At 42.1% G+C, this 14288-nt stretch overlaps 1 protein-coding gene across 1 annotated transcript; it reads left to right on the top strand.

The window, feature by feature from the left end:
- The first annotated feature begins 55 nt into the window (after window positions 1-55).
- Window positions 56-12668, top strand: MBOAT4 (membrane bound ghrelin O-acyltransferase MBOAT4). Its single transcript, XM_078384080.1, is given in 4 exon segments — window positions 56-75; window positions 6329-6553; window positions 10420-10570; window positions 10572-12668. Coding segments are annotated over 4 exon segments (1245 nt in total). The 3' UTR covers window positions 11421-12668.
- Window positions 12669-14288: the final 1620 nt, after the last annotated feature.

Genomic DNA, 14288 nt, shown 5'->3' with positions numbered 1-14288 from the left:
AGTTCAACTGGTGGTGCATATTTTCTTTAGCGTAGAAGTGTCAGGCTAAGGGAAAATGGCGCCTTTTGAATTACGGTCTGTGAGATAGGAGGTTATAGCGTCCTGCAAGGGGGCGAGGAAGCAATAGTCTTGGCTAAGGCGCTGCCCGTGGTGTAGCGGAGCAGGAGTTTGCTGAGTCGAAACCATGGGACTGTCCCATGAGCTGCCGCCATCGCCACAAACAAGACTTGTCTTATCCCCTGCAAGCTCAGCTGCAGTCCTCAAAGTAGTTGAGAGAGAAATAGCGTTTCTCTCGGACAATATATTGGTGGAAATGCTGTTGCTTAGCATAAGTTACAGCTAGACTAGGCTTATTGATTGGGTGAGTTAGCGCCTCTGTAAATGCCATTGATTAAATGGGCCTACTCTAGTTGTGACTCACTATGATAAGCATTAGAATTTCAACCATTGCTGTAGATTTTTTCCTGCTATAATGTGAAATTCTGAATGGGCAATTAAGAGCCAGTAGCTTTACAAAAGACCCGCTCCTCATTCGTTGCTATGGATGGCACCAACCACTTGCATTTGGAGCTCTCCTTGGGGAAGACTGGCTTTGGGGATTATCATGAGTATTTGGACTTTACTTCTACATCACTGTGGATAGTCCCTTGTTATAGGATGCACTCTCACACAAGTCCTATTTTTGAAGCCCTAGAGACACACAAGCTAAATTCTGTGGAGTGCCTCACTGAGCAGGGAATGAACGAATGAATGAATGAATGATTTATTCATTCATTCAATTTTTACCCCGCCCCATCTACTCGGGCGATGATATTCATCTCTCTAACACATGGAAGGCTGCAGGGACCTGGGATCTGTAACCTACTGCCTCCCTCATAGGACCATAATACCGAGGTGTGGGTTGCTTCTGGATAGATCTGCAGTGAAAATGGGAAGGAGCATCTAGGAACCATTAAAAAGAGAATACCTGCGTCTTGGAATTTGCATGTATACGAGTTGTGTGAACTGAGAAAAGATGGAATGGAGGGAAAGGAGACAAAGGTCGTGAAAGGAGAGGAAGAGAGAGAAGAAAAATCAGTTTGTGAAGAAGGAGTGAAGCCAAGGAAGGATGACTAGCTGAACAGGAAGAAAGGAGAACGGAAAGTGGCAGCAGAACAGGGAAGACAAGGAGGATGGGAGCCAACCAGCGAAGACAGGCAGGTATCAGGAGTGGAGGGTGGCAGCAAGAGACACCTTTCACAAAGAGACAGCACTGCCTCATTGTGACGTCACTCCTGTCGCTCACAGTCTGGTCCTTATTTGCATGAGCCTATGAGAGGAGTGGAGGGGCGGAGTCAGTAGAATATAAGAAGAAAGGGGGAGAGAGAGAGAGAGAGAGAGAGAGAATAGAAGTAAGCTGATCAAGATAGAGCAGGTGGTGAATGTGGCAGGATATATTATATTTGAATGAGTATATTGTATGTATTGAATAAAGAACATCTGTGATTATAATTAAAAATATCTTTCAATAAATCAGTTCTGTTGGCAGCAACTTGAGAAGTGTCTGAATAAAATCTTTATGCATTGTGTGGATAAAGGAAATCCACTGGTGGCAGTGAGAAAATGGGGGAACTTCCCAATTGTTATCTGCTGGTGGGAAGACATAGCGTGAGCCCTTTGTTTGGGGGAACAAGCAGGGGGTTATGTCACACTCATATTTTAGTTTGTTGTGATTTAATGGTAAAGTTTTTCATATTTTGCATGTTTATATTTGATATTTAGTTAATATGCCTCTCGATGTTGTGGGTGGCCTGTCGCTGGAGGTTTTCAAGAAAAGGTTCGACAGCCATCTGTCCAGGATGATGTGAGGTCTCCTGCCTTGGGCAGGGGGTTGGACTAGAAGACCTCTGAGGTCCCTTCCAACCCTACGACGATTCTATGATTCTATGAAGTAAATGGGTTTAACATACGCATATTTGTTTCCCACATGATCACTTTGTCCTTCCTCACCCTGTTTATTGAAACCTATTATAATAAGTACGTAAATATGTGCTGCCATACCAGTTCCAACTTACGGTGACTGACCCGGTGTTTTCTGGGTGTACTCAGCAGTGATTAATTTGCCCTTGCTTTGGTGGTGCTCTGAGACCATGGCGCTCACTCATGTCCCCCTGAGATGACAGGAACATGAATGCATCCATAAGACAAACCCGAGGTGATTCTGGTCAGCCCTCATTCCAGGAAGAACAGTGCAGATTCGAACTCTTGTCCTCTGGTTCTGCAGTCAGGCATCCCTATGTGTATTATGTGCAGTCATGCCGCATCTGACTTACAATAATTCTAATACAGTTTCAAGAGATGAGATAGGTAAGGAGTGGTTTGCCATTACCAAACTCCAAAAGTTTCCATGGCCAGGCAGGGATTTGAACTCAGGTCTCCGACCTACAGCCTTGTCTGGCACTCTGTCTGCTACAGCTCAAATCCTACAGTTGAGTATTAGATCTTAAGAGCTGGGCTATGCTGCATAGGGTACACTGAAAATCTAATCATTTTCTCTCCTGCCATGTTCACCAAGAAAAAAAAATCTCCCTCCGTCATGCATCCTGATTTAGCCCCGGGAGCATACATGGTAAATATGGACATCTGGAGAGTTTGGTATTTAATATGGTATCTTATTGACCCTTAGACTATTTGCATGAAATGTATTGAAATAATTTTCTTTGCCCGCCACTGTTGCCATGTTTTAATCTAGACTGTGCAGATAGTTATAAACCAGCACAGCCATGATGGTATCCATTGGGGCCAGATAAGAACAAGTGTCTCTTTCATTCTTTGGAAGTGCAGTCATTTCCTATGTCACAGAGATCTTAAAATCATGTAGGTTATCACTACTTCTGTACGTCTTCCTAATCAGTATTCAGAAAGAATCCAAACAAGAATGTAAAGTCTGTCAATCTGGTCTCATGGCCCAGAAACTCAGCAGAAATGGTATTTGGGCGATCAGAATATATGTACTTTTTCTCTGACACTATATGTTTCACACAATCCAAGACAGAAAGTCTTGATGTCCTTCGCATAGTGGTTTTAACCTCTGTTCTCTAAGTGTCTCCCTTGACTAGCCCACCCAATATATAGCAGAAAGGCAGCAAATGTACATTGGGAATATTTATTTAGGTTGCACTGGGGAATCTCAAGTAAAAGAGCATTTTGAGAAGCAGAGTCTCAATGATTTGGGAAATCCCATTGGTATTTCAGGGTACAGCTCTATATCAGCTGGCTGCCTTTCCATTTGTTGTTTTGTTTCATTATCTGAACACCTCTAGAAATCTCTATAAATTCAAGGTACGTATGCTTACTCCATATTATGTACTTTTTTGTTAATTTTTTCCCCCTGTGCTAACAGAAAACATACAGAATAATGCCTAAAATAAGCTTTGACAGCTTAAAGCAGAATGATCTTGGTCCCCAGTGACACATACTTACACGTGATGATCTTTTCTAATTTCTTCATTGCTGTCCTTTGGAGTCCCAGTCTTCCTCTTCTTGGCTGCAGTTTCCATTTGGATTGATGATTGAACCAAAATATGCAAAATCTTTAACCATTTTAATTTGTTCATTGTCAACATTAAAGTTGTGTAGTTTTTTTTTCTGCAGCCATGATTTTTGCCTTCTTGAGTCCTGCTTTTGCATTCTCTCCCCCCCTTTTTTAATTAAAAGTCATTTCAAGTCATTGCTCTGTTCTGCCAGTAAGATGGTGCCATCTGCATACCTTAAATTACTGATATTTCTTCCACCAATTTTCACTTCTTCATCTGAATATAGTCCAACTTTCTGTATGATATGTTCTGAGTACTGATTGAAGCTAAAATTCACTCTTATCTGAGTCTGGTGCCTATAGGAAACCATTCTGTCTCTCCCTGTTCTTTCCTAACAGTAAATTCTTGTCCACAATGCAGGTTATGTATCAGGTCAATCAAATGCTGAGTTGCCCCATTTTTTTTCAGAACAACCCATAGTTTCTCATGGTCGACACAGTCAAAGGCATTGCTGTAGTCTATAAAGCATACCTAGTGGTTCGAAAGCATGCAAATGCAAGTAGATAAATAGGGACCACCTCGGTGGGAAGGTAACAGCGTTCCATGTCTAAGTCACACTGGCCATGTGACCACGGAAGATTGTCTTCGGACAAACGCCGGCTCTATGGCTTGGAAACGGGGATGAGCACCACCCCGTAGAGTCGAACACGACTCGACAAAAATTGTCAAGGGGAACCTTTCCCTTTAACCTATAAAGCATAGACTGATCTTCTAAAATTCCTTGCTGTGCGCCAGTAGCCAATGGATACTTGGGATCCTGCTTAAACGTCAGACTTTTCTTACTCCATATAAAGTAAAAGCCTTTGTTGCAACACCTTGAACATTATTTTGCTTGCATGGGAAATCAAAGCAATAGTCCTACAGTTACTGCACTCCTTGGCATCTCCTTTCTTGGGAATTGGAATGTATATTGAATGTTTCCAGTCTATGGGCCATGGTTTCATTTTTTTATATTTATTTCTTCATAGATTCTTGTTAAGATTTTGTCAGATTCAGCCTCTGTGGCTTTAAATAGTTTCATCCACTTACCCCAGTGATTTTTTAATAGTGCTTTCACCTCATATTCTAGAACTCGTAGTTTTGCTTGACCTAACATTCTCCATTATAATGTCATTAATTTGTTTAATAATTCCCTATATTTAGTAAATAATTAAATAATTTCCTGTATTTAGCTTTGAACTTTCTGTTTTAAGCCACCTTGGGTCACTTTGGGTCAGCATTTCTAACTGAGGCTTACATTTCCCTTTGATTTATTGGATCTTTGGGAGGAGGTTTCTTGTTTCCCCCCTTTTGTTGTTCTCTATTTCTTATTGCAGTGGTTATTGTAATAGTTCCCTTTGCCTCTACACAACAGTCGCTGGAAAACTCCTTTCAGAGTTCTGACCCTATTCCTCTCACCTTTTACTTTTGATTCTCACCTGTCTTACAATTTTACGTGTTTCTTCCGTCATCTATCTAGATTTTCCTATTCTTGTTACTCCGGGAATTGTATTTTTTCATTCTTCCCTACTAATATCTCTGGTTTCAATCTACAATTCTTCTGGTTCATGGTTAATTGGGTTTAGTGATGCATACCTATTCCTTTTTTCGTTTCCTTAGTGACTCACTGCCTGAGGGTTTTTTTTAATGGATTGTTGTGCCTTGTTGCATTGAAGGTGTTTTGGTGTTGATTTTTTTTTCATCCTTTTTAAGGGTGGTATTTGAATGATCCTTTAAAATATTTTTATAGTTACTATTTTTACCTTCTGAATATTGTCTTTTAATGACATAAGCCACCTTGGATCCTCTTTAAGGAGAAAGGTGGAGCAAAAATATTTTAAATGAAGAAATATAAATAAATAAATTATATTTTTGGACTACAATCCTCTTAGTGTTCTTTTCCAGCTTTTCTCTAGTTGGATATTAACAGTTTGTCGTCAGTACCACAATCTTCTTTTGGTCTTGTTTTGGCAGAAGGAATACAGCTTCTCCATCTCCTGCTTCTAATTATGTGATTTGGTTTCTATATTGGCCAGCTAGTGATGTCCATATATACAACCGTCATGTAGTCACCTCTAAAAATCTCATCCCTTAAGAGGAACATATTTATTTCAATGTGATTTTTCCTAAATTACAATCCACTTCTGCAGACACTGTACTTGGATTGCAACCATGGGAAGTTGCACTGACATAGACTTGTTGATCTTAAAAGTCTGGTTTTGCATTTTGCTTTCGCTGGTGCTAAAAAAGAGAGAGCAAACTGGATACCTACCTGAGAACTATCAGAATATGCCACTGGTTGTTTTGTAGAGTTTCAGCTGTCTCTGGTTTTAATATAGTTTTACATCGTGGTTAATATAAACTCTTGTCACGGCATCAATGATTTCATGTTAATTTGTGATATTTTGAATTGATAACTTATTTTCTTGCCATAGTTCCTAGAGGAAATGTAGGATAGAAATATTTTAAATCAATGTATATATATTAAATAAAGAAGTCTGGGACAAAGAGTTGCAAAAAGGAAGCTGTGGGTAAATAAAAATGAGTTGAACACCAATGTCTACTAGTTCTCCCTGTAAAATGACCTCTGTCCCCACATTCACATTCGTATGCATTGGTAAATGGTCTTGGAAATGCCATGTTCTCCACGCAAATTCCAGATTTTAGAAATCATAACCTATTATTTAGTCTTGGAGTCTCCATAGCAACAGGAAACCACATATCCTGAAATACTGCCTCACTGATTTGGGAAGCTCTTCTCCTTTTTCTTTTAGATACACTTTCCTCTTGGTAGGTGGCTGCCTCCTGGCCTCTGCTGTCATGGGGTGCAACGCCTTACTGCTGTTTGTACCTGCTTTCTGCTCTGTTGCTGTAATCTGTTCGGCTGACCCCCAGCAAGTCCACAGATGGGCATTCTTCTTCCAGATGACCTGGCAAACACTCTGTCACTTTTGGTTGCAATATAAAGAATATTATTTGCAAGAAACTGCATGCACCAAGTAAAGCAGCAATTCTTCCAGGTTAGAACCAACAATTACAGTTTTTAAGGAACAGTTTGTTTGAGTTCTGTTTCCTTTGCATGATTTTAATACTCCCAGGAGCAGCTCCTCAGATTGATCTTATAGAGAGATGTTTGTCTAAACAATTGGTGTGTGTGAGTGATTTAAAGTCACAATTGCCTTTTATTCATGATATAGTAGATATTATAGTTTTTCTTCCAGATTTATTATATCCAATTTTACTGAGCTTTATAAGAATTGGATTTCGAGCTAATAGATCCACCACTGACATGGTATTCTCCCTCCGACAGTTGCAGGAGAAATGCAGGGAACAACAACAGCCAGTTTAGTGGCCTTCGTAGATCTTACAAAAGCATTTGACTTGGTTAGCAGGGACGGCCTTTTTAAAATACTTCCCAAGATTGGATGTCCACCTCGTCTCCTTAATATCATCAGATCCTTCCATGAGGGAATGAAAGGCAGTGTAGTTTTTGACGGCTCAACATCAGATCCCTTTGACATCCGAAGCGGAGTGAAACAGGGCTGTGCCCTCGCACCAACCCTTTTTGGAATTTTTGCTGTCATGCTGAAGCATGCCTTTGGAACTGCAACAGAAGGTGTCTATCTCCAGACTAGATCAGACGGAAAGCGCTTTAATCTCTCTAGACTGACAGCAAAGACCAAAGTCCAACTGAAATGCATGCGCAACTTCCTCTTCGCAGATGATGCAGCCATTGTTGCCCAGTCTGCTGAAGACGTCCAACAACTCATGAATCGTTTCAGCAAAGCCTGCCAAGACTTTGGGCTAACAATCAGCCTGAAGAAAACACAAGTCATGGGCCAGGGCGTGGACTCACCTCCCTCTATTATCATCTCCACACAAGAATTGGAGGTTGTTCATGACTTTGTGTACCTTGGCTCAACCATTTCTGACACCCTCTCTCTAAATGTCGAGCTGGATACATGCATTGCCAAAGCAGCCACCATGTTCTCTAGACTCACAAAGAGAGTATGGCTCATTAAGAAGCTGATGACACATACCAAGATCCAGGTCTATAGAGCCTGTGTTCTGAGCACACTTCTGTACTGCAGTGAGTCCTGGACCCTTTGTGCATGGCAGGAGAGGAAGCTGAACACCTTCCATATGCGTTGCCTCCAACGGATTTTTGGTATCACCTGGCAGGACAAAGTCCCAAACAGAGTAGTCCTAGAATGAGCTGGAATTTTCAGCATGCATATATTATTGAAACAGCGACGGCTACATTGGCTTGGGCACGTCGTGAGAATGGCTGATGGTCGGATTCTAAAGGATCTCCTGTATGGAGAACTAGTGCAGGGAAATTGCCCCAGAGGGAGACCACAGCTGTGATACAAGGATATCTGCAAGCGGGATTTGAAGGCCTTAGGAATAGACCTCAAAAGATGGGAAACCCTGACATCTGAGCGTTCAGCCTGGAGGCAGGCGTTGCATCATGGCCTCTCCCAATTTGAAGAGACCCTTGTCCAGCAGGCCGAGGCAAAGAGGAAATCACAAAAGCAGCAAAACCAGAAAGCTGGACAGGGGACCGATTGGATTTGTCTTCAGTGTGGAAGAGATTGTCACTCTCAAATTGGCCTCCTCAGCCACACTAGACACTGTTCCAAGTCCTCCATACAGAGCATGTTACCATAGTCTTCTGAGACTGAAGGATGCCTAACTAACTATAAGAATTACATCCAACAGAAGCAAGGCCACAAACACAATGGCCAGAATCCTATCAGTTAGCTACGCTGGCATAAGTGCAGTGGCATAATGCTCCTGATTAACAAGTCACCGCATCTCAAGCCAAAACAAAAGAAAACACTTCTTCAGAACGGGGCTACCTTTTCCACGGTCACCACTTGCCTCATTTGTTGCACACCAGCTCACACAACTGATGTGTGGAGGATGCAAATGGTGACTTGTGAACTAGCAGCAGTTCATATCATTGTCCTTATGTCAGTGTATGTATTTTACAGGTTCACCAACCATCTATATCAGTGGTTCTTAACCTTTTTGAAAGAAACGCCCCCTTGAGCCATTGAGGAAGTTATCATCACCCCCCTCCCCGCGGTGATGATATCTTATTTATTTATTTATTTATTTATTTATTTATTTATTTATTTATTTATTTATTTATTTATTTATTTATTTATTTATTATTTATTTATTTATTTATTTATTTATTTATTTAAAACACTTAAATCCAATGACCCCTGAAAACAAAATTAAATTCCAAGAAAATGAAATGCTCCCAAAAAAGTAACATTTAATGATTTAGTTGCAAGTGAATTTTAAGACGCAAAAGAAATATAAGAAGGGCATAAAAACAAATGCAGGAACTAAAAATTTCAAGACAAAAAGTCTGAAACTAAATTAAAATTGGAGGAAAATATATATTCATGCACACTGTTAAAAGGCTGCAGCCATCTTCACAGGTTTGGCTTGCTCCAGTGCCCCCCTACCGCCCCCTTCTGCTCCAGTGCCCCCACACCACCCCTTTTCGTTCTACCGCCCCCCTGAAAAATGAAATCGCCCACTGGGGGGCATTATCGCCCAGGTTAAGAACCACTGATCTATATACATTAAAAAGTTTGTATATAGGAGCAGTATTTGACACATGAGGGCCAAGAGATTTTGCACCATATCACAGGTTCTAAAAAGAATAATGGTTTCAAACAATATGTCTTGTTTCACCTTAATGCAAGCTATATTATTATTTTTAATTCAGTACTTTGGTTTTACTTGGTTGTTGTTTTATCCGGCATGGCCAACATGGGTGGAGTTAAGTTGGAAGACTCCCCAACCCCCATTGGTTTCTCCATGTGAGCAGACATGAGTCTGAAGATGTCCCTGCTTGTGTGTGAGCTCCACAGGTGAGCAGGAGCTCAAGTTTTACAGGGTTCTTGCTCATGTGTAGAGCCTACAGATGAGCAGGGACCCATCCACACTCCTCTCTATCTGTACTGACAATGCTGGAGAAGGAATGATTGAATAGGGCTTCAGATGTTCTGTCATCATATGTTATTATCCCCACAATAAGCAACTCTGACGGCCAAACTACACGTTCCAGAAAAACCCACAACAGAAGAAAGAATTCTTCAAGTGCCGAAAGATATATGATTATCACAGCAGAAGCTTTTTGTACTTCTTGCAGTTTGTTTGTTTGTTTTTTTTGCTTTGGTTTGTGATTAGTCCTCTGCACCTAAATGTGCACATAAGATTGCTGTGTAAATTGTGTTGTTGTCATCATCATCATCATCTTAGAACTGCACTGCTGGAGGGGCCCCTGTGGATCTTTGGCTTTGAGCTTCTAATGACGTAGTATTCTATAATGTATAGTTTGGCTTGCAATGAAAATAGCAGTGCATTTTAGGGAGACTGTGTCACACACTTTCCAGGCAACTCTGAGATGAGGGATACGCTACTGAGGGTTTTCAGCATCCTCACCAAACTGCAATTCCCAAGAATCTTTTGGACAATCAAAATAGTGTAACACTCAAGAATGGTCAAGACCTGGAACTTAAGATTTTCCAAACTGACCATTGCAACACCCCAAATGCAGCTGTTCTTACATGATTTTGTCATACAGCAGAGTCAAGCCTGTTATGTATTTGGATGGGAGATCAGGAGATATTTGGATGAGGAAGTATCAGGGGACTTTTGTGAGGGCTAGGAAAAAATTCGGTCTGGATCCCCAGAAAACTGCTTCCGGTCAGAGTTGACAATACAGGGCTGGTGTGGGTGGGTGGGTCAATGTTTTGACTCAAGTGTAAGGCAGCTTCATACGTTTCTAGATGAAAAGTATATAGTTGTATAACTTTAAGCTACCTCTGCTGTGTTTCAGATTTCCCATCAATCTTTCTGCCCTCATGCTGATGAGCCAGAAGGTCACCTCACTGGCTTTGGATATCCATGAAAGGAAAGTGAGGAAGGGGTTGCCAGATGAAGAGAAGCGGTCCCTGAAGAGGCACCTCCTCCAGGCACTGCCATTTTTTAACTTACCTGCTCTCCTTCCCGACCCTCCTGGGAGGCCCCTTGTGTTCTTTCAACAGATTTCAAACATGGATAAGATGCTCCAGAGGGTCACTTTCTGCACAGTCTCTTTGGGAAGCAACTCAAAGGGGTTTAAGGGCTCTCTTTCTGAGCTTTTTGAAAAATGTTGTGAGAAAATATGTCAGCTCTCAGGCGGATTTAACTAGCTGTGCTCATTTTGGCTGTATTTCTGTCATGTGGACATCCGCACTGGTCTTCAGGCTCACTTATTACTCTCACTGGATGCTTGATGAGTCCCTCCTCCTTGCGGCTGGCCTGGGGCTGGAACTAGGCCAGGATCCCAATACAGAGACTGTGGACGGACTCCTCGTGGACACAGACATTTGGACCCTAGAAACAACCCACATGGTTTCTGTCTTCACCCGAACATGGAACAAGAGTACGGCTCAGTGGCCGAGAAGGCTCATATTCCAGCGGAACGCTTCTTGTCCTCTGCTGGCCACTTCTGCCTTCTCAGCCTGGTGGCATGGCCTCCACCCTGGCCAGGTCTTTGGGTTTCTCTGCTGGGCTGTTGTGGTGGAAGCTGAGTATCATTTTCATCATTTTTTTGGTACATTGGTCAAATCCCCACTTCAGAGGCGGCTCTATCAAACCCTGACCTGGTGTTATACGCAACTAGTTGTGGCTTATATTATGATGGCGATCGAAATGAGGAGCCTGCCCATGCTCCGGTTCCTATTGTTTTCCTACAACAGCTTCTTTCCACTGGTCTATTTCATTTCACTCCTATTGTTGGCAAAGGGAAGAGGGGGCAAGCCTGCAACTCCCCACTCACATATTTCATGTGCTTAGAAACACACTGGATTTGCCCAACTCACCTGAAAGCGGTTTGGGATGGGAATGGGATGTTACAAAAATCATTCACACAAGGACAGCTTCACAACCTGCTTTATGGAGTACTAACTGACACCACACAGGCTATCTTCTGTTCTTGTCCCAAATTAAATCTGCACATGCATCTGTCTGTCTATCTATCTGCATGCACGTTTCTAAACAAAATTGCAAACTTTCCCCACAAGGTTGCAAAAGCATGGATGGCATGCCTGTCAACCAGCAGAAACCTTCGTCCAACTGGCTTTTCCCAGTTCAAGGTCAAAGCCACAGAAAAATGCAGAGCCTGACATCTTACAGAGCTTGGATAACCACAAAGAAAGCAAAACATTTTCCTGAGTGTATGGTCTTTTTTTTTTTTTTTTTTTTTTTTTTTGCTTTTAAAATAAACAAAATAGGCACCCCCTGCTACGAGCCTATCTGACATATTCCGGTAGACTCTTTCAATTTTCATCTGAAGTTCTAACCTATTTGGTAGTCTCACAATTTTTCTTCTTTGCAAGTCCTGTTGTCCCTTTTTTCAAAGCATGATGAAGATGCTTCCGTGCAGAATCCGCCATGCAAAACCTCCTTATTCAAACAAATGGATTAAATGTGTGTAATGCTGCATAGTATCATAAGGTGAGGTTTACGAAGGTATTCCAGAAAAAGAATTGTGGCTTATATTATGACAGTTACCAAAACAAGGAGCCTGCTCTGGAACCTGTCTTCTTCCGACAACAGTTTGATTTAAAGCAGAAAAAGAGAATTATTGTTTCCATGTAGGGCTGACCAAGGGGCTTTTTCCCAACAAAGATTTGGATAGCTTAGCTCTTGAGTGGCAGCTTTTTTAGTATACATCTGGTTAGTATACACATGAATATCTGGGTTTTCTCACCCTTTAAACCTAGCATAATTGCTAGTCTAACGTCTTTGTACAGAAATAATGCTGCAAACGCTCATTTCCTATCCCACTAAGGGACCTTAGAAACAGAAAGCTAGGCGGGCTGGTTGCATTTTACACAAGTCTCACCAGATGGCAGCACAGCCCAAAGTTAACAGTATATTTCAAAAGGGCTGCTATTTTCTCTGTGGTCTGTTTCTGTGCATGAAGTCCAAGCAGACAGAACTTTTGGTGGTAATAAAATGCATATGGTGTGTGGAAAAGTCACAAGAGATGGTACTTCTACCTCCTCATGGCTGCAGAGATTGAACTGTAGTGCCAAAATATACTTTAAACAACTAAAAAAAGTGTAGCCATTCAATATATTCCTGATTTTTTTTAAAGTTACCTGTGTACAATACACACATTCTCCACAGACTGAAAAACAAAAAGATGCTAGACCAGATGGCCATGGATTTGCTCTGTTAAGGCTATTACATTAGTCATAGTTGCAAAATGTCCTTATGCCCTTTTAAGCCTCCTTTAACTTATGACAACCCTGTGAATTGTTTGCTTTAGTTACCTGCCCCCAAATCGCCACCAACTTGGGGCGCCCCTATGAATAAGTGATCTCCAGGATGTCCTGTCCTCAACAGCCCTGTTGAGTTCTTGTAAACACCAAGCCTGTGACTTCCTTTAGGGGTCAAAGCCATCCTGCAGTTGGTCTTCCTCTTTGCCCGCTGCCTTCCACCTTTTCCAGCATACCTGCCTTTTCCAGATAATCTTGTCTTCTCATGATGGGCCCAAAGTAGGAGAGCATCCGTTTCAACATTTTTGCTTCCAGAGATAGTTCAGGGTTGACTTGACCTAGGACTCCCTTGTTCGTCTTTCTGGTGGTCCAGGGTATCCATAAAGCTCTCCCCGTCAGCTTTCTTAACTGTCCAACTTGCACACTCAGACATGATGATTGGGTATACAAGGGTGTGGACGATCTTGGACTTGGTCTACAGTGACACATCCTTGCACTTGATATCTTTTCTAATTCCTCCATTGCAGCCCTTCTGAGTCTCAATCTTCTTCTGATTTCTTGGCTGCGGCTTCCATTTGGATTGGTGATTGAACCAAGATATACAAAAATCTTTAGGAATTTGGATTTCTTCATAGTCAACATTAAGGTTGTGTGATTCTTCTGTAGTCATGATTTCTGTCTCCTTCGTGTTCAGCTGCAGTCTTGCTTTGACACTTTCTTCTTTCACTTTCACCCTCAATTGTCATTTCAAGTCATTTTTCTTCCACCAATTTTCACTCCTTCCTCATCTGAATTTAGTCCAGCTTTCTGTATGATATATTTAACGTATAAATTGAAGAGCTGGGGCGGGAGAATCCACCCATACCTTTGCCTACAGGAAACCATTCTCTCTATCCATATTCTTTCCTAAAAATAGGCTCTTCTCCATAATACAGGTTTCGCATCAGGACAATCAAGCACTGAGACACACATATTTCTTTCAGAATAACCCACAGTTTCTCATGTTCACACAGACAAATATTTTGCTGTAGTTGTGAGGCCCCCAAAGTGGAGGCCTTAGTGGGAGTGCCATCGCTCTCAAAGAGAACCCTCTACACCCAGACATCCCCACCTCCGTCCCCAACGCGGCGGGAAGAGAAAGGCGTGGAGACCCCAGATTGGGAGCAAGTGGTCGCCGAACCCCTTACCTCGAATAAGGGGGTAGATACCCAAGACCTGGAGGCGACTCTGAAAGGGTTAACCTTTTCCCCGGGACCCGGGGAATCTTTGGCGGGAAGAAGGAGGGAGGAGATTGAGGAGGCGGCGGGAGATATAAGAGGGAAGCCAAGAGAGATACGGGGGGGGGGGTTGGGAGTGGATCTGGATGGAGGATCCCTGGACCCACAAATGGGAGCAGGTCCGAGTCCCCCATGAGGAGGCCGAGAAATGCCGCCAACTC

Source organism: Pogona vitticeps, chromosome 2, assembly GCF_051106095.1.
Source record: "Pogona vitticeps strain Pit_001003342236 chromosome 2, PviZW2.1, whole genome shotgun sequence".
NCBI classification, from domain to species: Eukaryota; Metazoa; Chordata; class Lepidosauria; order Squamata; family Agamidae; genus Pogona; species Pogona vitticeps.
The sequence above is the reverse complement of the archived record's forward strand: the minus strand, read 5'-3'. Positions and strand labels throughout refer to the sequence as shown.